General features: G+C 38.7%; 2 protein-coding genes across 3 annotated transcripts; both read left to right on the top strand.

The window, feature by feature from the left end:
- The first annotated feature begins 1,073 nt into the window (after positions 1-1,073).
- On the top strand, positions 1,074-5,323 carry arsia (arylsulfatase family, member Ia). Its single transcript, XM_067519609.1, has 2 exons — positions 1,074-1,612; positions 1,982-5,323. The coding sequence occupies exons 1-2, from the start codon at positions 1,290-1,292 to the stop codon at positions 3,378-3,380; spliced, it is 1,722 nt and encodes a 573-aa protein (XP_067375710.1). The 5' UTR covers positions 1,074-1,289; the 3' UTR covers positions 3,381-5,323.
- Positions 5,324-11,086: 5,763 nt separating this feature from the next.
- LOC137133776 (T-cell surface antigen CD2-like) lies at positions 11,087-22,659 on the top strand. 2 transcript variants are annotated; one of them, XM_067517688.1, is made up of 6 exons: positions 11,088-11,324; positions 20,678-20,995; positions 21,180-21,437; positions 21,524-21,643; positions 21,873-21,980; positions 22,050-22,659. In XM_067517688.1, exons 1-6 carry the CDS (start codon positions 11,276-11,278, stop codon positions 22,232-22,234), a joined length of 1,038 nt encoding a protein of 345 aa, XP_067373789.1. In that variant the 5' UTR covers positions 11,088-11,275; the 3' UTR covers positions 22,235-22,659. The 2 variants fall into 2 exon arrangements, with proteins under 2 accessions (XP_067373788.1, XP_067373789.1); XM_067517687.1 differs by having other exon boundaries at positions 11,087-11,324; positions 21,873-22,659.
- The last annotated feature ends 2,895 nt before the right edge of the window (positions 22,660-25,554 follow it).

Below are 25,554 nucleotides of genomic sequence, written 5' to 3'. Positions count from 1 at the left end.
ACCTAAACCACCTCAAGTTATTCAGCATGTTTAGGTTTGAAAGTGTAAAGTATATTTTGACATAAACTACAGTGAGTGAGAAATGAAAAGTTAAAAGTATCAGGGCCTCTTTCACTATCAATATGTTGCCTTAAATACCATCTCTGTGCGCTGACACATCAGGAATTTAAAGTGTGTGTTGGGAACGACAGTTTGAACTTTCTATCCCTAATATTGATTGAGGTAATTGCTTAGACATTTCTGGTTTTTATTACAAAGTTTGACAACATGTGCAACATGCTCCATGATACTTTGTTTATTGATATTTGCGGCGTCGTACGTCCGTACCATTTGGAATAATAGGCTCTTTTGCAAATAGAAAATCTTTTCTATTTCACAATCTTTTCCCATCTTTCACTATTTTTCTTTGCTGTAGCATGATGAAGGTCTCCTTTCCGCAGACATGATGCTTTGGATGATTTGTAAAGTGGTTCTTTGACGCCTGGCTGGAGATGTTATCAGAGCCTGCTTCATCGCTCTCCTCAGGTCTGCACTTCTCATAAAACAGCAGGAATAATAAGCGAGTGTTTGTGAGTTCAGTGGAGTAGAGTTGCGAACAGTGTCTTTGATTGTGTCTGTTGGGCCCCACAGCTGCCCCGAGAATCAAATCCCCCTCTCACACCATGTTTTCTGAGCGAGGGTCTTTCTGTGGAGCCTCTGTCATCCACAGCCAAAACAGGTCAGATAGGAATGTTTTTTACTTGCTTTCTAGTAATTTGTAAAGTTGGCTGTGTGGTTCAATAAAATCAAGCATAAATGGACAGAATGTGAAGTTGTCTTTGCACTGACTAGAGCACGTGAATATTTGCAGAACAGTAGATAGTACAGAACATCATTCCTTAAATCTAAAGTTAGCAGCTTAAAGTCACAATAAATGTGTGGTGTAAAGTCATTATTAACACCTGTATGTAGCAGAAACATTTCTTTGAGAGGTTCGGGGCAGAGGTTCGGGGGGAGCGATGGGGGGTGAAGGTGATGTTATTTTTCTGAGGCAGCAAGGCAAATGGGCGGAGTTATGTGTCCACTAGGGAAGGTGAAACGGTTTCATAGGAGGCTGAAATGTTTTGGAGAGTCATTGGTGAGGATGGATATTTAGCTTTTCTTTGTTTCTGAATTTCCTAACTGCCCTACGAGAGCGCAAAGGGTTAACTGCGACATCCACCGAGAGGCCAGTCATCCTGGAGCATAATGATTTGGTGACAACAAACTAAATAACAGTTAGTTTAGCCAATAAAAGCGTCACAGGAACCATGGCAACGACAGCTCTCACCGGTTTCTCCATGATGAGCCTACTCAGCCTCGGGTACCTGACCTGGGATCTAATGAGTCCAACGAGTCCAAATCAGGTAGAAAACGAACCGGGACAGACTTTTGGAGGGAGGTCTCCTATCCCGCATCCTCCGCACATTATTTTTATTTTGACAGACGACCAGGGATTCAATGACATCGGCTACCACAGCTCTGACATCAGGACACCGAGCCTGGACAAGCTCGCTGCAGACGGAGTGAAGCTGGAGAATTATTACATCCAGCCCATCTGTACCCCGTCCCGAAGCCAGCTCATCACCGGCAGGTAAACTGAAACTGGATTATTTCTTGGTGCCTTTTTGAAATGTCTAATGTCAAATAATTTAAACCGAATACTCCCCTCTTTTGCTGTTAACATCACCGATGTATAAAACGAAATATGTTTTTTAAAATTTATTTTAGCATTTAATATAGACAAATTTTGAATATTGTTCTTTATGTCTCTTATGAAAAGAGAATAACAGGCTAAGTATTGGTGTGATGGATATTGGGTGGATGGAGTCACAACATTGTTACCCAAGCTGAGGGAGGAAACAGTCTCCTCTTCATTTTTTTCTTCTTCTCCTCTTTCACTCACGCATCATTGGTAACACATTCACCCTTATGACAGTTTTTTTAATCATTAACTCTCCAGGTATCAGATTCACACGGGCCTGCAGCACTCCATCATCCGGCCTCGCCAGCCCAACTGCCTGCCAATCAGCCAGGTCACACTGCCCCAGAGGTTGCAGGAGCTCGGCTACTCCACTCACATGGTTGGCAAGTGGCACCTGGGATTTTACAAGAAGGAGTGTTTACCCACCCGCCGTGGGTTTGATACATACTTTGGCTCGTTAACGGGGAGTGTGAACTACTATACTTACAACGCCTGTGATGGCCCTGGGTTGTGTGGTTTTGACCTCCATGAAGGGGAGTCAGTCGCCTGGACTCACAGGGGCAAATACTCGACACATCTGTACACACAGAGAGTCCGTAGGATCCTCGCTACTCATGATCCTCAATCCAAGCCACTCTTCATCTTCCTTTCCTTCCAAGCAGTTCACACACCCTTGCAGTCTCCAAGAGAGTACATCTACCCTTACCGTGGGCTGGGAAACGTGGCTCGCAGGAAGTATGCTGCTATGGTCTCTGCTGTAGATGAGGCTGTTCATAATATTACATACGCTCTACGCAAGTACGGTTATTATCAGAACAGTGTCATCATCTTCTCTTCTGATAATGGCGGTCAGCCTTTATCTGGTGGCAGTAACTGGCCGCTCCGAGGAAGGAAAGGCACTTATTGGGAAGGCGGCGTCCGGGGTCTTGGTTTTGTCCACAGTCCTCTTTTGAGAAAGAAGAAGAGGGTGAGTAAAGCCCTGGTGCACATTACTGACTGGTACCCCACTCTGGTGGGACTTGCAGGGGGTAACGAGTCATTGACCAAGGGACTGGATGGATATAATGTTTGGGAAGCCATCAGTGAGGGTAAACAGTCTCCTAGATTGGAGATCCTCCACAACATTGACCCTCTCTATAACCACGCACGCAGTGGCTCCCTGCAGAAGGGATATGGGATTTGGAATACAGCCATTCAGGCCTCCATTCGAGCCGGAGACTGGAAACTCCTGACAGGAGACCCTGGTTATGGAGACTGGATCCCTCCACAGATGCTTCCAGGTTTCCCTGCTGAATGGTGGAACCTAGAGCGCCACACCGAATCCCGGAAATCTCTGTGGCTTTTTAACATCTCTAGGGACCCCTATGAACGTTTTGACCTCTCTGAACAAAGACCAGATGTTGTCAAAGAGCTATTAGCCAGACTGGCATACCATAACCACACAGCAGTACCAGTAAGGTACCCATCAGAGGACCCACGGGCAAACCCACACCTAAATGGAGGTGCCTGGGTACCTTGGGTGGGAGATGATGAGGATGATAGCTGGGACCGCATTTACCAGAAAAAGAACAAGGATTGGAAGACAAAGCTTAAACTGTCCAAAAGCAGGTCATTTTTCAGGAGACTCAACACGAGGATGATGTCTAACAGGATATAGTATTTGACTGACATGAGCCAGAGGGGACATCTCAAGACAAAGACAAAGGATAGTTCTGTTTGTTGAACATTTTGAATGTGTTTTTTTACTGAAGTTATGAAAGATCCAGTTGCAGTTAGTGAGTTAGTGCTGCTGTTTGTTGAGTCTTTCTAGAATAACTTAAAAAGTCCAGCGCATGTAACTGGTTTTATATCCAAATATGTGTGTTAAAAACTACTAATGAAAAATGTGAGCTACTTCTGTTTTACAACGTAATACAAGTACTGTAAGCAGATATACTATTGCCAAACAAAGAGACTCTTTGTACTGAGAAGGTTACAAGGATAAATCTTCTGCTTGATTAATATAAATGATGACTACCTCTGTGTCAATGTGAAATTAGTCCCACGCTTTATTTCCTTTACTTAAACTCATTCTCAAATACTCTAATGTCTTACTCATATCTGACTAACATCAATCAAGTTCATGTCTTTGTCGTATTTAAACTGGCGAATCCCTTAACTTAAGGGCAACTTGGATAAATCCTATGTCCAGTTGTCACCTTTTCAAGTAAAATGATCTAAATCTTATTTGATTTGGTGATGAATCAGAAGAGGCCAGTATTTACAGTTTAATCCTTTCAAACGTTTTAAAATAAAAAATGTCTTCACTGGACAGAACTAAAATAAATAGATTTTTAATTTTTTATTTGGTTTTGTGTTAAGTTTATTTGTGATAGACAGATATTTAAGCAAACTTTTCTTAAATTAGTTTTTATGACTGACTGGAAACTGGGCCCTGGCTCATTGTAAAAACAATAAGACACACACACGCACACAGGGAGGAGATGTGTCTATACACGTTGTTTGTTCCCTTGTTTGTTGATCAGTCCAGTCGAGCTGGCTTTGCCTTACCCGGTTCTGTTTTACAGCTGTGTCCTGTCTGTCTCCATTGCCATCTACGGTCCATTCGGTGTAAACACTGCTGACTGACTTTGTATGAATAACACACAGTATGGTAAAGGTTTGGCTGGAATCATTGGAGAAATTAGGTTTAAACAATAATAAAAAAAAATTTTAAATACAGCTGTGCATTTTGCAGGAGCAGCTCTGCAGAAACAGAGAAGAGGAGCAGGAAAGGGGATTCAGGACCACAGTTGCCCGTGGAGCACAGGCAAAGCTTTGTTTCCTGTTTAACTACTCAAAATGTCCAATCGGTATACGATGTGGAACACAGTATATATACTTTGTTTGTAATATGTAAATGTGTTTCTTAACAGATTACAGAAATAGATTCTGTTAGTTAACTAACTATTGAGTCATATACTTGTTTCTGTATGTTCTACAGATAATCATCTTTAACTACTTTAAACATGATTTATGTATAATGTTAAGTGTAATTTGATGATGTGTCCCCTGATGGGATTTGATGGGTCAATCCAAGGGAAAAAAAAAAGATTTCCACTCCGTCACTATGTGCAAAAATGCCTCTGGTCGGCTTAAGTTGATCTGAAATCTGAATCTTATTAAATGCGAAACATTAAATGCTACATGAGTGGACCATAGCAGTGCTTTTACTACATACATGTCTTAAGACAGGGTTTAAGACACTGAGCATTAGATATATTAGTCAACTAATTTGTCCAACTAATTTGTTTGTTATTGTCAGTCATCATTTTATTGTGAAAATGCGGTCAGCAACATCCGTAGAAACTCAGACAGGTTAACTGCAGGCGCTTGGGTGAGCTCTGTGAGAGATCTGTCAGAAGTGAATAAACTGTGCTGATGTTTTCATCTCTAGAAAGACAGTTTTTTCTGTTGTTCGGAGTCTGTCAATTGTGGTGGCAGCAGTTCCGCTCAGTGTGACCATCTGCTCTATGCATGTTGTTATTGCTTTGTCCAATATTTCAGTGACTGAAATAACGCCGTCAAATCTGCATCTTGTCAAATTAATGGAAAATTAAGGGAAGCCATCATAAATAAAAAAAAAAAAGTAAAATGTAATTTACCTTTTGCCTCAGCGGCCAACCCTGTCATTTTTGATAATTACCGGCCAGTGAGAGATATGTAGCAGTAGGGAGTCTCCCTTTTCTACATTTAAACTTGCAGCTACTTGTGTGTGTTTCTGTGTGGGCACAGGTACACCTTTCACTTCCACTTTTGGGATCTTATCAAGAAGACGAACTCAACAACAATCTAAATAAACAAAGGCAAAAAAATCTAACTCACAGTTGTCTTTGAAATAACATGCAATATAACATGCAAGATAGCTGATGCATTCAGTTCAAATGAGGTTTGGTTTCACATTTGATTTCCACAGAGAGGAAAAAACCTTTCAGATTCTGTACATATGTCTTCAGTCCACTGCTGTGTGTGGCTCTGGGGTTGTATTGCAAGGAGAAGTGAGACGGTTAACTTCATTTCCTGCCATGCAAATCCTGTGAACAATTTAGTGTTTCCTGTCAGCATGTGGCAAAACCTTTCAGCTGAGGTTTACTATTGATTTCTATCAGTAGCTTTATTTGATTGTAGTTCTTATATTCTTTAGCGTTTTATTGGCATTATGGAGAAAGTTCTAATTCTTCTTGTGATGTTAGCAGGTGTAACTCATGGTAAGTTCCTCATTATTAAAGAATCACTTTGCAAATTTATTGAAACTATCTGTAAAAGATTAATTCTTTCTTTTGAATATATTTTTCCCAGCCATCTTTTCAGTTGCTGAGCCTGAGACTACATGTAATGTCACCCAGAACACATCATGCTCTGTTACAATTGGAAGATCTCTGTATATGCAAGTGATAACCGATGCCAGTGGCCATCAAGTGTTTTTTAACAAATTGAATGGCACGAAAAAAGTAACACTGTTCATTCTGAAGAAGGAAAAGGTGATGCTATATGAGGAGTTTAACAGAACACAGTTTTTCATCAAGAACGGGACAATCAAGATCTCAAACGTGATATCTAGTGATTCAGGATTCTACTCCATAGAGGTCTTTAAACCAGATGGGGTCCGATTGAGAAACCCGTTTGTTCGTCTGAATGTTCAAGGCAGGTTTTATAAACTTTTACTGTAATTAACATGTGGGAAAAACAAAACACCATGCATTTGTGCGATAGAGAATAATAAAACACAACAGCTGGACTAAATACTGGATAAATACTTGTTGCTGTTGCTAAATATTTATCCAGCTACTGTAGTTGTGCATATGAAGGCTGTGTAGTGTTTCTGCAAAAACCTTCCCTCTGGGATTAATAATGTTCTTAAAATTTGAATTTAGCATATGTGACTCAAAATCTACATAAATTGATAACAAATAAGTTCAAGATCTGCCTTTTGTAACTTTTCTTTCAGTCACAGAGTAATCATTAATCATGATCCTGGCATTGATGAAGTAGAAGATGGTGGGTGTGGTTCAATATAAAGGAACAGGATGTGGTCTAACGTAAACGTTTAGTCTTTGTCATGTTCTGTGTCAACTGTGGTTTTAGTTTTAAGTTTGGTCTTGACAGTCTTTTATTAATTTCCTTTGCAGTAGAGATGGAATAATGTCAATCATGGAGGCTCTGAACGTTCCATTTTTGTTGTTTTTTGATGTTTGGCTAAATGATGCACTGTGTTATGTATATGGAGCTTTGTCAAGCATGTTAGGAAAGAGATATGAGACAATAAAGATAAATAACATTAGAATTAAAGCTTTAGAAAAGCTTCAGCATAAACAAATAACCTTGAACAAATGTAACTGTACAACTGTTGGCTATAAATTCCCAGTTTATTAGTGTAAGTGTTTCTGTGAGCATGACAGGAGAGTTTCTTCATTGTATGAAGTGCTTTACCTTGTCATTATTACAAATGTAAAATGTCTCAGTTTTACTGTAAAATTACCAATGTGCTCTCTTCTCCACAGAACAAACTTTCTTCACCCTGCGTGTCATAGTAATTATCATAGTTGCTTCTGTCGTGTGCCTGCTCTCATTGGTTTTGTTGATTGGGTGCATCTGTCGTAAGAAGTCAGGTAAGACCATTGATGCCTGTTTGTGAAGGTTAAAGGCTACACATAGTGACTAGATTTTAAACAATACCATATTTGGCAAATGTCATTTGTGAAAATAGTATTCTGTTCTGCTTTCAGTGCTAAATAATTATGTTGTGTATGTTTTCTTTTTTCTGCAGGTTCCGGTAAACAAGAGACAAATGTCTGGATAGAGTGAACTTTTATCGTTATGTTATGAACATAACGATGTTATGAATGTTTGATGAATTTTACATCACTGAGCAAATAAAATTAATTATTTAAACTCAAGTGAATAATTTGAATCTCCTCTTTGTTGCACCAGTACTTTTTCTCTTTTAATCTCATATTTATATTATCCATTATCAGTGTTCTGTTTCCAGTGGACACTTCACTATGATAAATAAAGATATAGTAATTATTAATATAATAATGGGTTAAGTTGCTGTAAGTGAAACCTTTTTAATTTGACTGACAGGAACATATTATATGATACACGTACATTATATGTTATTTCAGTTACATTATGTGATAGGAGTATATTATACAGTGAACTGTGATATTAGATTTCATGTTCAAGTAACATTTGTTCCATTACTAAAGCTTAACTTATTTTCAGCTTGGATAAAGGTAACAGTAGCTTCATCATATATACTGCATCTCTAATTTGTTGAAACCGTTTTTTATTTACTCCAGAAATATGTAATTAATTGTAATCATCAGTTTAATCATGGTTAAAGTAAACTCTAACCTCATAGCTGTTGCATCTCTGTTTCCATTGGTGTCTCATTTTAGTGAACACGTGTTTTATTTACAACTAACTGAGTTGTATATCTAATGGGATAAGCAGACTACAATAGACTGGAATAACAGGATAAAAGACATAATCTTTGTTAAACTTTGACAAACTGCAGCTACAACTGTAGGTGAAGTTGAACTGTATGGGTGAATAGTTTTACTTAAGCTGTATCACTTCCTTATGATCTTTCTTCAGATAGTGGCGAAACTGCACAGAACTTCAAAACGTATTTCAACACTTCTGCTAAAGATGTGGTTTGTAGCATCTTTTCTGAGGACATAATCTTAGTTTTCTTTTACACATCTTTTTACATCCAGTTGTGTTACATAAAGCAAAAGAGAGTTTTGCAAATACTCCTTTGAGTCAATGGCCTAAATATTCTCCACTCCAACACTTCAGTAAGTAATTCAGTAATTATGGCAAAACACGTACAGTAACTAATAAAATGTGTCAAGGTTCCCTGTTGGTAAAGGTGGAGCTGATTTTAAACACGTTGTGTGTTCACATGTGATTAACCCATAATGATACAGCATTTATAAGTTCTTTAGATTTCTATAAAAAAACAATATTATTTTTATATTACAACCACTGGGTGGTGTTAATGTTGCAGCTGATCCATAAATAACAGTGAAGTGATGACTATTGATTTCTCTTTCCCCTCTTATTATAACTACAGAATTATCACACCTTTTCTGAAGTCACCAGCAGGAAACCTTTTAGAGTCTTCAGAGAAGGGTGTGCGTGTTTCCTTTAGGCTATTTTAGAAATGCTTGAAAGAGAGACATAGACAAAGAATCATTTACAGTATGCTCACATTCACACCTACGGACAATTTAAAATCACCAACTAAACTAACATGCAGGTCTTTGGACAGTGGGAGACTGGAGGACCTGAAGAAATCTCATTGTGTCACATTTGTTGCTTTATCTCACCACGGGGGTGAATACATCCTTGAAATCTTTAATAGACTGTAAACCCACTTGTTCAAGCTAAATCATTTATTTATAAAAGCTGATATTGGTTTGGTTTCAATATCCAAAACATACAAGCTGTAACTGTACAATTGTCAGCTCTTTAATTTCAGATGAGATAATGAAATCTAACCACCACTTATGAATGAATAGCTCTATCCAAGTTTAATAATACAGAATAACTGACATGTGGGTGTCCTACCTTTCTGAAGGAGGGGACAGTCTTTAGTACAGCTGGACTCTGGATGGACACACACTGAAAGATGCTGAGCTCCTCTCTAGAAATAATGAGACTAACAGCATCACTCTGAAACAACAGGTCTCAGGAAACCTGGTCTGTTCAGTCAGGAATCATGTCAGCAGTGTCTCCAAAGAAGAGACGATATCTGACGGTAAAGGTGAGAATGAACATCACCAGAAAATAAGTCATAATTAACTATCACTGTAACTTTAAAGTTGATTTGTTTTCCAGCTAAAATCATAAATGGTCCTTAATAATAAAAGTTATTACTTTTAACTCTATCATTAGACTCAGTGACATTAGCATCACTACAATGATTGTTGTGAAAGTGAGACCATGATGCATTTAATACAGAAATCCACTCAGACTTATTGTCTGGACTTGTTGCACTTGCCTGAATAAATACTTCATTAATTATTTAAGTGTAAAATTTTATTTCTTTGCTTTCTCTCACAGTCCTGTCCCCGTGTTTAGTTGTTTAGCTTTATTTCCTGTTTTTGGCTTTTATTTTGTTGATCCTCCTGTGTCGCTTCCTGTGAGTCTGTTTGGTGTCTTTACCTCCCTCGTTTTGTCCTGATGTGTTTCACCTGTTCCCCTGTCCTTTTAGACCCTGCTCTCCCCACTGTTCTCTGCCAGTTTGTTGTGTGTATGTACTCAGTTTATTTGTGTTCAGCACAAGTTTGGATTCTGTCTGTTTCCATCAGTATCCTGCCTGATCTCCGTCTGGCTCTGTCATGGTTTTGGTCTGTGCTTTGTTACGTTTTTGCATTAGTTAATCCTCTGCCTGGTTGTTTTACCCTGGTCCATGTAATAGTTACTCCTGTTAATTTCCCTCTGCCTCTAGTTTAGTTTATGTTTTATTCCTGTCAGTCTGTTCATTAGTCCCCGTTAATTTATCCTCTTACCTGTGTGTTAGAATGAGTTATGGTCTTGTCTGGTTCCTGGTTTTCTACAATACTTTGTGTCTGTGTCTGTGTCTGTCTTGTGTGTGTGCATCCCGTTGTTTGAATAGCTGTCCTGTCTGTCATTTATCCTGTTGGTGTATAGTCTGTTGTTACCTTTTTGTGTGTTCTGTAAGTTATCACCCTCCTCGTGGAGTGATTTTTAGTTGTTAACTATAGTATACTATCATATTGGTGTTACTTCAAATATGTTTTAGCACTGAGATCATAGTTACTAATGGTGTTGTACTGACTGCTCTGATATTCAGAGCTGTGTGTTATATTCTGCCTCGACCTTGTGTGTCAAAAGAAATACAAAAAAACTTGAGCGAACACCCCCCATTGAAATGAAAGTGTAGTACAACAGCACCTTTAACCTCAATGACCTCAAGCCATGTTTTCAATAAAAACAGAAGTTCTTTTTTCTGCCCACCTGTTTTGGTCCAAAAAGTAAAAGAGAGTCTGGGTTTATTTTAACAACTTGTTCAACGTGTACATGGACTAAATTACTGTACAGTATTAGTTTCGACCAGCACGTGAAATCCTTTATTCGTGCCTGTTTTTTAAGGAACATTGCCAAGTTCAGGATTTAAGTCTTTCAAACAATCTCATGTAACATACATTGTGTTTTCTTTACACTGTCTTCCAATCAAATTCAGAATCCAGTTCAAAATTCTTATTACCTTTCTAGTCAGGCTCCTGCCTGAGAACTTACAGAAAGGAGGAAATAATAACTACCGGAAGAAGACAGCTTGTGGGCTTTTTCTTGGTCTTGTGTGATTAAGTGAGGGACCATGTTGACTTTGTTTCCTCTTTCACCCCCTCACAGACCAGTTCTCACAACTTTTCTTCTGAGGCTGATCACAAACAGGAGACGTTTCACACAGTTAAGTGTAGAATGTCCATACATGTTAAATAAAGTTAGTGTGAAAGTTCAACTGAACAGTGACGAGACATGAAAGCTGTGGTTGGACTATTGGTGATGCTCCTTGGTGTCGCTAGTGGTGAGTTTGTTTTGTACTACTTTGAGATTCTAGATTCAATAGCTCAAAAACATGAAATATTTGATTTGATTTTGTGAAAATAACATGTTTTGTGTTAAATTGATGATTTAACAGCTTGAGGCTTTTAAAGCACTTACAAGTGTAAAAAAAACTTTTTTAATTAAAATGGTTCATAAGGGTAAATTCATACAATAAAAACATGTTTGAACTTGTTTTTAAATAATTAGTTCCCCACTAATCTCTCTAACTCTCTAAATAACTTAAAGTTTTCTGTGGGTTAATTTGAAATCATGGTTTGTGGAGTAATAAATCATTATTATGGAGTTTATTACAACCCCAATTCCACAGAAGTTGGGACAATAAATAAAAACAGAATGCAGTAATTTGCAAACCTTTTCAACCTATATTTTATTCACAATAAAATATAAACAACATATCAAATGTTGAAACTCAGACATTTACCATTTCATGGAAAATATTAGCTCATTTTGAATTTGATGGCAACAACACATCTCAAAAAAGTTGCAACATAGGCAACAAAAGGCTGGAAAAGTAATTGCTGCAAATCCAAAACAAATGGAGGAGCATTGGACAACGAATTAAGTAAAGTTGGCAACAGGTCAAAAAATACCTCCATTGCATTCTGGAATTAAGGTTGTAGAAATGATCACACTTTATCTGGGTTGTCAAATATTCCCCTGATATTCTCTTCAGTTAATGTTAACGTTAGACAAATTTACTCACTATGTTTTAGTAGCAGCCGTTTAGTTAAAAATTTAAATATTCAAAACACCTCCTTCGTCTTTTTATACACCTTTGAACTTTCCATCACTGGTCACAGATCTGTTTAACTTTAAAAAAAAAACAACAACTGGTTGTTTCTGTGGATTTTGCAACAAATCAGTGTCAATGTCACTAATATTGTAGTAACTGAAATGTAAAAAATGTTTAGAAATTTGTCACGGCAAAAATGACAATATTTGGTCTTAGACACCGCAAGTTTAATCAGTAAAGAAGGTTCAACATCCAGGATGTTTTTTAGGGTTTTATCATCTTGCAAGAGAGAAGTAAATCGACAGAGTCGATCGATCGAGTTTCAATTCTCCATCCTATGCAGTTCTAAACTTTATAAATCACACATTAATCTTATAACATTAATTTTATATATTTTGTATTATTTTATGGAAACCATTTCCCTTTCCAGCACTTTGATAAGCACATTTGAGCCTAGAGTGACTCTGGTCAGAGTCAGTGTGGGATGGTCTGCTGTTAGACAATAACTGACCTTATATAACACATATACACACATATGAGACAAAGTTTGAACAACAAACATTTAAACATTCTTCAAAAGTAAAGTGAGTACAAGTTGCTATTATAACTAGGTGAAATGCTAACGATTCAATTTAATCATCATTTAATAATACTTGATTATCCATCACAATTCCCTCCTTCTGATTACATTTTAATCATTAGATATACAACAATGGTCATCAGATGTATAAATTCACAGAAATTCAATATACATTGTCATTTGTGGCTCGCGTAGTTATACCTCTTATACATGGGATAAGACTGACTTTCCAGGTAAACAGGATTAGGAGGGTAACGACCATTCTGCGGGTACCAGGAGAATTTAAAGCCCTGTAGAGTGGATTTCATACCACCTTTCTGTTTCCTGCTGAAACAGACTGTAGATGTTTTTGGCGTCTTATTCCAGCAATGCCCCAAACATCGCCATCCTCGGTTTCCCTTAGAGGTAATTGTGCAGCAGCATGCAGGACTTTCCAATCACATCTGTCGAGTTTTGTAACATTAGTTCTCTTGAACTGTGATTCATCTCCATGGAATTAGTCAGAATGCAATTGTTGATTGTAACATTGTGAGCTGTTGAAGGGCACTGGCATTGCCAGCAGAAGAGGTCTGGCAGCTGCTCACATCACACAAGATGAATTTTTCACTCCTTTGACTGTAAAGTTCATATAAGTCAGCACCAGGTTTCCTGTGGGATTCTTTATTATGGCAACTTTAGCTGCTTCCAGTGCTCCCGCATCCAGGGTGCGTTTCATTCGACTGGTGTAGCATGGCACACCTAACTGCAGGGCTGTCCACAGGATTAAGGTGCATATCAGCAATATCCCTGACACCAGGAGTCTCATCCTGTTTTCCATGATGTTCCCCTCACTGTTGCTTCACTCCCTCTTAATTATCCCCTTCTTCATGGCTTGGGGACTCAGAGTGCAGGCACATCAAATTGCACTCGTCCTCCTTATCACCGGGAGAACCTTAAGTGTGAGTAAATTAGTGAGTGTTCTCTCCGACTGGCTTCCTGGCTCCCTGAAGGCTACTGACCTCCGGTGAGGGTCATGCACAGCCGGGCAGAAGTCGACCACACGCTCCGGCACCCTCGTACAATGGGTGGCGTGTATCCACCTGGCTCTCTCTGCGACTTTCACTGCAATGTGGGTGGTCAGAAGCACCTGGTATGGGCGTTCCACTTTCTGGACTTCCAGTGTTTTGGATGAAGTTCCCTCACGATCACCCAGTTTCCAGGCCTAAATGGATGCAGCGTGGTCTCCGCTGGAAATGGAAGGGCTGCTTTCACCTGTTGAGATATCTGAGACACAACCGTAGACAGAGATTTACAGTATTGTAACATGTCATTCTTACACAGAGTGGTGGAAGGAGGAAGCCTGGTTTCTGGGTTTAGACCCACATGGGAGGATGTGCAAACCGAATTTCAAACGGGCTCAGATTACTGTTATGTCTCTCTCTCATCCTCTTGTACATTAGGACCACAGACAGGGCTTTTGGCCATGTTAAGCCTGTTTCCTCACAACATTTTTTCAATTTTTGTTTCAGAACCCCATTCATTCGTTTTATGCTTCATGAGTGAAAGAGCATCCCTCTTTTTGACGCGTAAATGGTAAAATGGTCTGCATTAATATAGAGCTTTTCTACCTCATGGCACTCAAAGTGCTTTACACTGCTTCTTATTTACCCTCACACTCACAATCACACAACACTCACCAGGAGCAACTAAGTTGGGGTTCAGTGTCTTGCTCAAAGACACTGAACCCCAACTTAGTTGCTCCTGGTGAGTGTTGTGTGAGTTGTGTCTTGCTCAAAGACACTTCGACATGTGACCGGAGGAGCCGGGGATTGAACCAACAACTGTGAGATTGGTGGACAACCGCTCTACCTTCCTGCGCCACAGTCGCAGTGATCAAGATCATGTGTCAACTTAGCAAAATGTCAGCAGAAGTGTTTTGGAAGGCAAGGTTTGTTATCAGGGCCCCACCAAACGCCATCCTTGAATACAGCATCACAAACTTTCCAATGTGTCCTCTTCTGCGGAGTAGAGAAAGATTGTATAGCAGTGAGACACACAGAAGGAGAGTCAACAGAGTCATCACAGAAAAGTGCAACTTCCTGAGGAAGTGGCAAGCGAGCCGCAGCCCTAGCAGCAACATCATCTCTACCATTGCCCAGAGAAACAGCATCAGTGCCATTGGTGTGAGCGGCACATTTACAGACAGCAATAGCTGCCGGTAGAAGGATCGCATCCAGAAGCGCTGCCACCTTGTTATGGTGAAGGATGGGTTTTCCATCACATTTTAATTAGTCCCTATGTCACCATAGGGCACCAAAGTCAAGTGTTACACCAAAAACACGAGTCAATATGTATTGTCACTGACTTACCTGTGGCCAGTTTACATGCCTCAGTTAAGGCTATGAGTTCATCTGCCTGGGCTGAGTAATGCGATGATAACTGACCTGAGGTTAACACTTCATGTTCAGAACAATCTGCATAACCCACATGTGCTGTACCAGTGGTGGGATCCTTGAATGCAGAGCCGTCCGCAAACACAATAAGATCAGGGTTAATCAGTGGCGTTTCTTGAAGATGAGGTCTAGGGGTTCAGACCTGTTGAAGAGAAGCAACACAGAGAAGCAACACAGTTATCTGGTTCACCATCATCAGGAGCACAGTAGCACAGTATTATATCTCAGCCAGCGGGCTGTAGACAAATGTGAAGTCTTTTTGTTCCAAAAGAAAAATGGAAACAGCATGTGGAACAAGCTGAGTAAGATCAGAATATCCTACAATGTCACGTGATGCAAGAACAGCTTTTTCTGCTGCTGCCACAGCTCTCAAACAGCGAGGAAGACCAGCAGCAACCGGATCAAGTTTAGAAGAAAAATAGGCCACAGGCCTCAGTTTACCACCATGTTGTTGTAAGAAAACAGAAGTCATCCAACTGTTTTTCTCATCGACAGTTGTAGGATCAGGCAGGCCAAGTGTGGGAGCTGACTGCAAGATAAGTTTCATATCAACAAAAGCTTTATCTACCTCCAGAGTCCAGGTGACTGTGTCATGAATCAATGGACTGAGAGGAGCTTCAAGAACATCCTTCACCTGCTAATGTATTTGAAAAAAGCAGAACACAAGGTCTGGCAACACTGCAAAATCTCATTTTCCCAAATTTGGAGATTTCCCAAACAGTTTTATTATTATTTTCCCTTATCCCCATGTTCATTAAAACAACCGGAGAAACCTCAGTCCAAGGAGACATTCTTCTTACCAATTTCATTTTGAGTAAGCCAATCTTAACAACACAGTATCTCTTCTCTCAATCGGGCATCAACTCAGTGAAATCAATCATCACATGGTCAAATGGTTTAACAGATGGAAATTGGCGTCCCTGTGGCTTTAGTAATGTCCCACACACAGATAAAGCAAGATTGACAATATTTCTGTGCATATGATACACACCCCTTGGTAAATCATTGTTGCTGAAATAAATCAACATTCCCCCCTTTTGACACATGGTTTAACCTGCCTTTGTGTTTCCTGCTCAAACTAAGTCAGTGTTATCACACAAACATTTATATCAAGCTATGCAGCAGCAGCATTATTATGTTAAACACAAAATATGATTGTTATGAGATTCCTTGAACTCTGTTTGTCCAGATTTGTGAACAATTATGTAACAACAGCAAAATCTTCTTGGTTCTCTCCCGTGGTGGGTGTAATTCAGAACCATCTGCAGAACATCACATCCATTGACAGTTACATTAGGCATTTCAAGTAACACTGTATCGTATCCTAGACATCTCACTCTAGAAAGGTGATGAGTTTGTGCTTCTGGAATAAGAGAGAGCAGCTGCATAAGGAAGCAAAAGAGTTAGATCAGTTCACTACTTTCAGTAGTGAAAGTAAGCAATATGTTTTTATCTGCCATCACAGTCCTGTAACAAAACAGATGTCATACAGCCAAGTCCCTGGTTAACAAACTTAACATAGGGCCTGCGTAACACTAATGTGGAGTCTGTTTATGGTGCTCAAATTATTTTATCATAAGCTGAGAATTAATTTTGAATGGAACAATACATTTGGAGCTTTTCTGTCTTGATAATTTTGAATCTATTGTTTTCAGTATGACATCATACCCAAGAAACTCATCATTTGTTTCTTGGTTAAAGAGATGAGAATGGATTGGTTGGTTATGATCTCAGCTGTGATCACATGACCTAAATAAGTAACTTTAGAGCAAATTACAATGTAAACAGACGTATTTTATGTCCGTTTTCTGCTAAATGTTTCAGTAGGTTACACCTTATCTGACATGCAGGCTTTCTCAGACAGGCTGCAGATCATAAAATCATCATTATACTGCAGCAGAGCTGATCCTTCTGGTAAATACAATGTCTCATTCAGCTGATTTCAGCTGATGGAAAACACCTGGACTTCCTAAAAACTCAACTAAAGAAAAAATCTCATCGGGGTAATCTTCCTTTTTTTGTTTTTAATTTTTTTTTAAAGGAGAAAGCAAACAAGTAATGACTGTCCGCATACATAAGGAATGAGAAAAATACATAATTCAATCCAGCAACCAAGAAGTTATTTGGTTGTGGAATTAATACTTCCAGAGCTCTCGGATTTTTTTTTTTAGTACTCGCAAATCCTGAACAAATCTTCACTTTCCACTATCACACATCTTTTTCAGTAAATATTCAAGAGATTTCGGAGCTGCTTTTCTTTAGCAATTCAAAAACTGATGTAATTCCATCCAGTGACTTTATGTTTTAGAGCTTTATGTTCTTCATTTACAGGTTATCACTGGTTATATTAAAGCTCACTGTGACGTCAGGGTGTATTATTATGTGACCTACTCTATAACAAGGACAGCTTCATGCCCTTTTACTGTGAAATATTAAAATCTTAGTTGATTCACATAGGAAAGAATCACTAGCTCATCTGTTCCTAACCCTCTCCTCTCTGCTTGCACCTTTTTCACCATGTGTTGTTGCCACTATTTCTGATAAAGAAAAAGTGTGTGTGTTTTCTGCTCAGGCATAAACATGCAAACAGAACTAAAAGCCTTCCTGTAGGCACAGGCATACACTGAAAGCTGATTCAATCTCAAGTTGTTACCAGCCATGCAAAGAAGAACACTTTTGACAAAATAGCCTGAATTTTCCCACTTATGTTATTCTGATTTAGCTAATGAAAATATGGGGAACAGCACTTGGAAACAGTTTTGTTCCTCATTCAGAGAGACCACACATACAGTAGGTGACCAGTCCAATAAAACACTGCAGTCAATTTCTCAAACTTCACTGAATCCCCTCTTGTTCATAAGGAACATCAGGGCCATTTGAAACATGTGCTAAATCACTTTCTGATATAAACAAGACAAGACAGACTGCTGCAGCTTCCATTCATACACATATAACAGAGAATCAGGGCTATAATTCATCATGGTGTGTGTTTGCACATTAAAATTATTGAACACTTGAACACATCAGACAGATCCACAACTTAATCATTAGATATGTCAAATTTATGAGGTATAATTCTGACAACATGAATGCATGTTTAAAAGATCAATCTTAAGAATTAGCACAAGGCAATGACTGAGCCAAATACTCTTTTTGTGGTTTTCCAGAAACACCAACATGTACATTAACTTACTTTTAATACTGACCTAATTGCTCCACTGCCTATGAAAAACAATCACCTCTTGACCTTTCACCTTCAGAGTGTATTTAGGAAATTCACTTTCTCCCTCAGCATTTAAGCTGCAGGTGGTTTAAATTTAGCTTTAATCTTAAACACATTGCTCATTAAAATCCACTTTTATTTCAGCATGTGTGAGCTTTATCAAGCAGTTTTCATTGCATTTGTCTCGCAAACTATCAGTGCATGTCGGAGCAAGCATTTCTTCACTGCAGTTAGCAAATCAGTGTATGTGTATGTAAACATGTCTTCATTGCAGTGTTTGACAGTGTGCATCACCTCCCTCCTTTTGGTCAGTCATCAGCAACTGTCCCCGGGACACCATCCTTTCCTCCTCCCATCAGTTTGCCACTGGCGACGACTTCTCAGGACAATCTCTGGGTCTGTCCTCCTCAAGCCAAGAGGGACAGTCCTTTGCACAATGTCCCCTTTGCCCACATGTGTGGCATCCATCTGCAGCTACTGAACGTCAGCCACATCCAACTCCTTGTCTTTTGCCTTTCCATCGTCCTCCATGACCTCTGTCATACGAAGACATCTTCATCCTGTACTACAGACTGTGTGGGCCTGCCACTTCGACCATGTTTTTTCTCTTCCATCTTTCCCCTTCTGAGGTGGTTGCAAATGAGGCAGATGATGAGAATGCAGAAAGGAAGAAAGAAGAGGATGAGAAGGGAGATGTGGTATAGTCCAAGCTCGCGTCCAGTTTCAGTGCCGTGATCTGGACAGAGACAAGACACACTGGGAGTATATGGTGGTGGTGTGTGTTCTCTACTGAAGCGTTATCTGTTCGTTATCTGTTTTTTTTTTTTCTTTCCCTAAACACTACTTAATTTTTCCTTGTTCACAAGGAAGTTACACATCTGTTTGTTTTTTTGTGACACTCTTTTTAGCCTTCAGTTTCTTTTCTTGATTTAACTTTTTTATTTTATTTTATTTTGTCAGCTTATTTATCATTTTATTTCAAACATTTATGCCTTTTGTCACCACACTTTTCAGAATCTTAACATTTGGAGTAATCTACTATTTTCTCTGCTGTCTGTTTACCCTCTTTTACCAATTCCTAGGGCTTGGTCCGATTATTTGCACTTCTTGCCACACTTGCAGTAAAGCAATGCCAGAACTCTTCATTTTACTTTTGGACCTGTCCTGTTCAAACTGCTCTGCCCTGTAATAACCTGTGACTGGGTCTTGAGAATGACCAAACTTAGAAGGCAAACAGAGACAAAGAATAAACTTGGTGCCTTTTTCACCTTATAAATGTCACCATACTTGGTTTATATAATCTCAACAATCTGCGGGGTCCAAGCCCCCGTACTTCCCTGGTTTCCCATGGAAGTCCATGCACAGCCTTCAACGCAGACGTCTCTATGAGGGTGAGAGTATCTTCTTAAAGCTCCCAATACACTAGCTTTATTTGTTGGCCCCTTCGTCCAACTTGGCTGTTGACCTTTATACTCCCCAACTAACTAGGAGTTCTTGATTAATTACACTTAGCTGTCAATGTCCTTTATACTCTCCAACTGACTAAGATTTACTGATTATTCGGATTAATTCAACTAAAAATGGCAACTTGAGCTCAACAAAATGAATTTAGGAACTTCATTACAACTCACCCTCTATCCATGCTGATCAGTTTTAATTTTTAGTTCATGAATCTGGTGGAAGTCACCATAGGAGCCTTTGTGTTCAGTTCTCCGTCTCTACACTGATTCTTCCTAGGGTGCATGCAAATCACTGTTCACTCCGGCTCCTCCGGTGACCACTCACAGATCCTGCCGACAATGCAAATTGTCATGTCAAAAATGACAATATCTGGTCTTAGACAGCTCAAGTGTAATCAGTAAAGGAGCTTCAACAGCCACGACGTCTTTTAGGGTTTTATTATCTTGCAGGAGAGAAGTACATTGACAGAGTTTCAAATCTCCATCCTATGCAGTTCTAAACTTCATACATCACACATTAGTTTTATAACCTTCTGTCTGTTGCTGGGCAGAACATTCTCCACCCTCAGGACACCCTTTCTCCTTTTATGGAAACCATTTCCATTGCCAGCACTTTAATAAGCACATGTGAGCATGGAGTGACTCTGGTCAGAGTCAGTGTGGGATGGTCTGCTGATAGACAATAACTAAGCTTGGAGCAGTTCTGCAAACACTTCAAGAAAAATCATATATATGAGAAAAAGTTTGAACAACATACAATGTTTTAAACATTCTTCAAAAGTACACTGAGTAAAAGTTGCTATTATAACAAGGTAAAATGCTAAGGATTAAATTTAATCATCATTTAATAATCACATCACAAAATTCTATGTCAAAATCTCCAGGTGTGGAAACCTACTGTGATGGCAGAGAGAATGGAGCTCAGTGCTATGGAGCTTTGGGAGGAGCTGTGGTTCTTCATCTGATGGACAATGCTGCAGTAAAAAAAATCCAATGGAAGAAGAACGGCACAGACATAATTCACTGGAATAACAATAAACTTGTGTATAATAAGATACAGGACCGATCCTTCTTTACTCCCAGTAATGGAACATTTATAATCAGTAACCTGAGCAGAATTGATGGTGGTGAATATAAACTTCAGCTGTTTGATTCAAATGGAACGAACTCAGCTCTGCGAATTCTACAGTTGTCTATTCAGGGTAAATATGTTTTTTGGTGGGTTTTTTATATGTCAAATAATTAGAAGCATTGATCAACCAGATGCTGTTATGATCTAATGATACACAACACTGTAGATGTCACGTCCTGCATATGTCCATATTCTGTGTCTGTCTCATTTTTTGAAATTGAAGAATATCAAAAATCATGTGATGTTTCTTTCAGCTCCTGTGTCCTCTGTCCTGCTGGTCTCTGAGTGTCTGTCCAAGGGAGAGATGAGGGTGTCCTGCTCCTCTGAAGGAGGGGACAGTCCTCAGTACAGCTGGACTCTGGATGGACACACACAGACAGATACTGAGCTCCTCTCTGGAAATAATGAGACTAACAGCATCACTCTGAAACAACAGGTCTCAGGAAACCTGGTCTGTTCAGTCAGGAATCATGTCAGCAGTGTTTCCAAAGAAGAGACAATAACTGACTGTGGTGAGTGAGAATATGAGTAGAAAACAGTTTGATGATGTTGACACTGATGATGTCAGGTCATGGCTGATCTGTTTCTTTGTCCACAGGCTTCATATTTATTAACTGCACCTCCAATGGGACACAAATATCACAGTGGGTGTTTAAAGCCAATAACACACTGTGTATTGAACCAACAACAAACCCTACAACCTCCACACACACTGTGGGTAAGGAGACTGATATTATGTCAATTAAACACACCACTAATACCACTAATAATGTCTCCAATCAAACTGCTTCAGATATCTAGTGGTTTATTAGTAAGTGAAAACAAAATCTGCTGTAGTGAATTAATTCATATCGTTCTCCCATCTTATTCATTTGTCTACACACTAACACCTGTATATTGCTATTTATGTATCTGTGTTTGTTTTGTGTCTTTTATTCTTTAAACAGGTAATATGCCAGTGGTGGCTGGTGTACTTACAGCACTGGTTCTTCTCTTAGTGATTGGGCTGGCAGTCATCTGTACTCAGACTAAAAAGAAAAACAACAAACCTAAAGGTACAAAACAAAACATTTTTCAGAATCAGAATCAGAAATACTTTGTCACTTCTCCTTTCTATTTGGCAGAGGAAGATAATGAACAAGAAGTGACCTATGCAGATGTCAGCATGCAGGAACTGGGGAGGCAGCTGCAGCAGTCAGCAGAGGTGGAGGTGGAACTCAGCCAAGTCAGGTTTTCTGGTCGGCCTCAGCAAACTGTCAAACAATCAGGAGACGACTGTGTTTATGCCAAGGTCCACAGAGACAGGTAGTACTGAGTGTTGAGTTCACCAAGACTGTACCACTGATGGTGGAGGAAGGAAGGAGGTTATTTCTTTGTGATTTTACACACAAACCACTAAAGTTCATACATATATAATTGTTGTTTTCTTTACTTTTGGGTTATAACCACACATGAAATCATCAAGTCTTAAATGACCTACAGGCTTAACATTATCTGCCACTAAGCAAAGGTACAAATAATTTTATATCATTTGAACAACAAACTTTTTTTTCACTGCTAAAGTTTGGAAGCTTGCAGTAAAGATGAATTATAACAAAGATTAAGAATGTGCATGTAATGTATTTAGTGTAATTACTCTACAGAGAACATAACCTCAGTCATCTGCATTTATGTGTAATATAACTCAGCTATGTTTAACAGTGTATTAAAGTAATAAAGTTTTAATTTTATAAATTGAATATATTTATTAAGTAGATGTATATAAATTAAACATGAGTCAGAGCATTTTAAATAACCTCTGGCACAGTGTGAAATGAAAGACGATTCTTTAACAGTACAGTGCAGTGTGTGTGTGTGTGTTTTATTAATGTTCAATAAGTTCAGGTTTTGGCCTAAAGATATATTTGTGGAGAAATATCTTGTCTCTCAATAAGTGTATAATATAAGTCCATATTGTAAAAGCTTCTGTTGTTTTTTTCTTCTTTTTTTAAAGAGCTCAGCTTTTATTTTAACCACAACTGTCTATCAGTTATTTATGAAAACCACAGTTAACACCCTGATATGTTACAGGGTGTTCAAACCATTTGTGTCAGTTCACATTAACATATCATTAATGCAGTGATATATTTGAGTGTATATTTATTACTGCTGTTTTATAAAGAGTGTACTTAAAATGTGTTAAAAGACTAATAACGAATATAATTATATTTCTAAATTGCCTGAAAATGAAATTGGTTAATGGTTTAGATTTGTCACTTTGCACTTTTTACACTTTAGTGTTTCCTTAAAGAGCAGCAGAGAATAAACATCTTGGAAATGACTGTGTTTCTTTTGTTCCTTTAACAAAATGATCAGAGAGCTGACAAACCTGGGACAAATGTAGTGTCACTGTAGAATTTAATAGATGCAGGAACATGGAGTTTAAACAGGAAGAAACTTCATAACAGATTCTTGGAGCATAAGATGCGTTTCAAATTGTGTTTTGAAAGTGAATATACACTTGAAATCTTTGAGTCCAATGGATCAAAATTAGAAATGTAAATCTGTATGTTCAAGATAAATATTTCTAATTACTAGTGGGGAAATTATCAACAGTAGATAAAAGTGGATTGCACAGTCGATTTTGTGTAACCTTACTGTCCACACTTTTATGTTTAAATCTTGAAATCAATCTTGTATTATGTAGGAATAATCATTATATTACAGAATAAAATTGTTATATTTTAACATTTTCTAAGTCATGTGAGTGTTTCCCCTTCACTCTCGTGTCCTCTCTCCTGCTGGTGTCTGAGTGTCTGTCCCGGGGAGAGATGAGGGTGTCCTGCTCCTCGGAAGGAGGGGACAGTCCTCAGTACAGCTGGACTCTGGATAGACACACACTGACAGATGCTGAGCTCCTCTCTGGAAATAATGAGACTAACAGCATCACTCTGAAACAACAGGTCTCAGGAAACCTGGTCTGTTCAGTCAGAAATCATGTCAGCAGTGTCTCCAAAGAAGAGAGGATATCTGACTGTGGTGAGTGAGAAGACAAATCCATGATTATGTCGATAGATATCAGGAGTGTCAGGAGTGGCTGTAGCTCAGTTGATAAGGCAGTTTTCCATGGACCGTGGGGTCAGTGGTTCAAGTTCTGGTCCTGCCTAGCTATGTGTCAAAGTGTCCTTGGTCAAGACACTGATCCCCAAGTTGCTCCCGGTGGGTCAGGTGAGCACTTTGCATGGGAGCCACCACCATAGCTGTGTGAATGGGTGAATGTGAAGCAACATTGTAAAGCACTTTGGATAAAAGCTCTATATAAGTGGCCATTTACTATGTTATGAATACACTGAATGTGTGTCATGATTTCTTTGCCCACAGGTTTCATATCCATTAACTGCACCTCATCCACTGGGACACACATATCACAGTGGGTGTTTGCAGCCACTAACAAACTGTGTATTGAGTCGACAACAGCTCCTACCAGGATCACTGACTCTACTGTGGGTAAGCTGACCGAAACCATAGCGTCAATTCAATCTCTCACTAATGTCATATCCCCCTCAATCTGTGTTTTTCTCCTGTAGAGATGATGTACATTAGTTATTAGGATTTGTTGGTTTTTAACAGGTCACTCCCTATTCATTGGTGATTTGCGAGCTGCTGTTGTGATTCTCACATTAACTGGGATTATTGTCTCTTTAGTTTGGAAGAAAAAGAAGTCAGGTTCTGTCTGTTGTGTTCATCTTAGCAGCTCAGCATGAAGACATTTCCTTAACAGTCCTGTTTTCTGAATTTGTTCCACTTTGGAAGCTTCGACAAAGCAAAGAGTATATTTAGTAAACTGTTTAACACTTCTCTGTTATTTCACTTGACAGAAGTGCAAGTAGATCAGTACCCTTAATTAAAATGACTGTGATGAATTAGAAACAACTGAACAGAAAACATATTTGTGGGATGCTAAATTCATGATGTAAAAATCTGTTTATCCTAAAGCAAAATGTAACACTCTAAATAAAGCACATGTTATATTTAAATCTATAAAGATATTACTGTTTAATATATACTGTACATGCAGCAAAACTCATTTAAGCTTTCTGGAAATTATTATATAGTCCTTTGATTATGACCTTTTTCAAATAAACTAAAACATTAGTTATTTCTTCTTAGGTTTGTTCTCAGAACACTTGATTATTAAAAAAAGTAATGTCACAAAGCTGGAAACTGAATTTTCTTTAAAGAGAAAAGTTGATGTTTGAAAATAAACCAAAATAATTACTTAGCCTTTAAAGAAAACAAGTAAACTGAAATTGTATTTGTATTTTTACTTATATATGCTTATTAAGTGTAGTACACTTACAATTTAGTTTATACAACTAATAAGCCAATTTACTGTACAGTACTCCCAAATTTACTTATTATTTAAATTGTCAGAAACAGACTCAATGAGGGTGGCATGAGGATCTGAGGTCGTCTAGTTTGAGAACATCACCCTGTTCTCCTCACAGATGAGAGCAGGTTCACACTAAGCAAATGTGACAAGTGTGAGAGTCTGGAGACTCTGTGGTGAATGATATGCATCCGTAAGCAGGACTGGTTTGGTTGGTCAGTCACTAATAGTCTGGGGAGCCAAATCCATAGACCTCCAAG

The sequence above is a fragment of the Channa argus genome, chromosome 10 (genome assembly GCF_033026475.1).
Source record: "Channa argus isolate prfri chromosome 10, Channa argus male v1.0, whole genome shotgun sequence".
Lineage (NCBI taxonomy): Eukaryota > Metazoa > Chordata > Actinopteri > Anabantiformes > Channidae > Channa > Channa argus.
Note: the sequence above shows the minus strand (reverse complement) of the source record. Positions and strands in the feature narration are given on the sequence as shown.

Coding starts and splice junctions, on each gene's coding strand:
- LOC137133776 (XM_067517687.1), top strand. CDS start 11,276: ATGAAAGCTGTGGTTGGACTATTGGTGATGCTCCTTGGTGTCGCTAGT. Junction 11,325..20,677: donor GCTCCTTGGTGTCGCTAGTG/GTGAGTTTGTTT, acceptor CAAAATCTCCAG/GTGTGGAAACCTACTGTGAT. Junction 20,996..21,179: donor TCTACAGTTGTCTATTCAGG/GTAAATATGTTT, acceptor TGTTTCTTTCAG/CTCCTGTGTCCTCTGTCCTG.
- arsia (XM_067519609.1), top strand. CDS start 1,290: ATGGCAACGACAGCTCTCACCGGTTTCTCCATGATGAGCCTACTCAGC. Junction 1,613..1,981: donor AGCCAGCTCATCACCGGCAG/GTAAACTGAAAC, acceptor TTAACTCTCCAG/GTATCAGATTCACACGGGCC.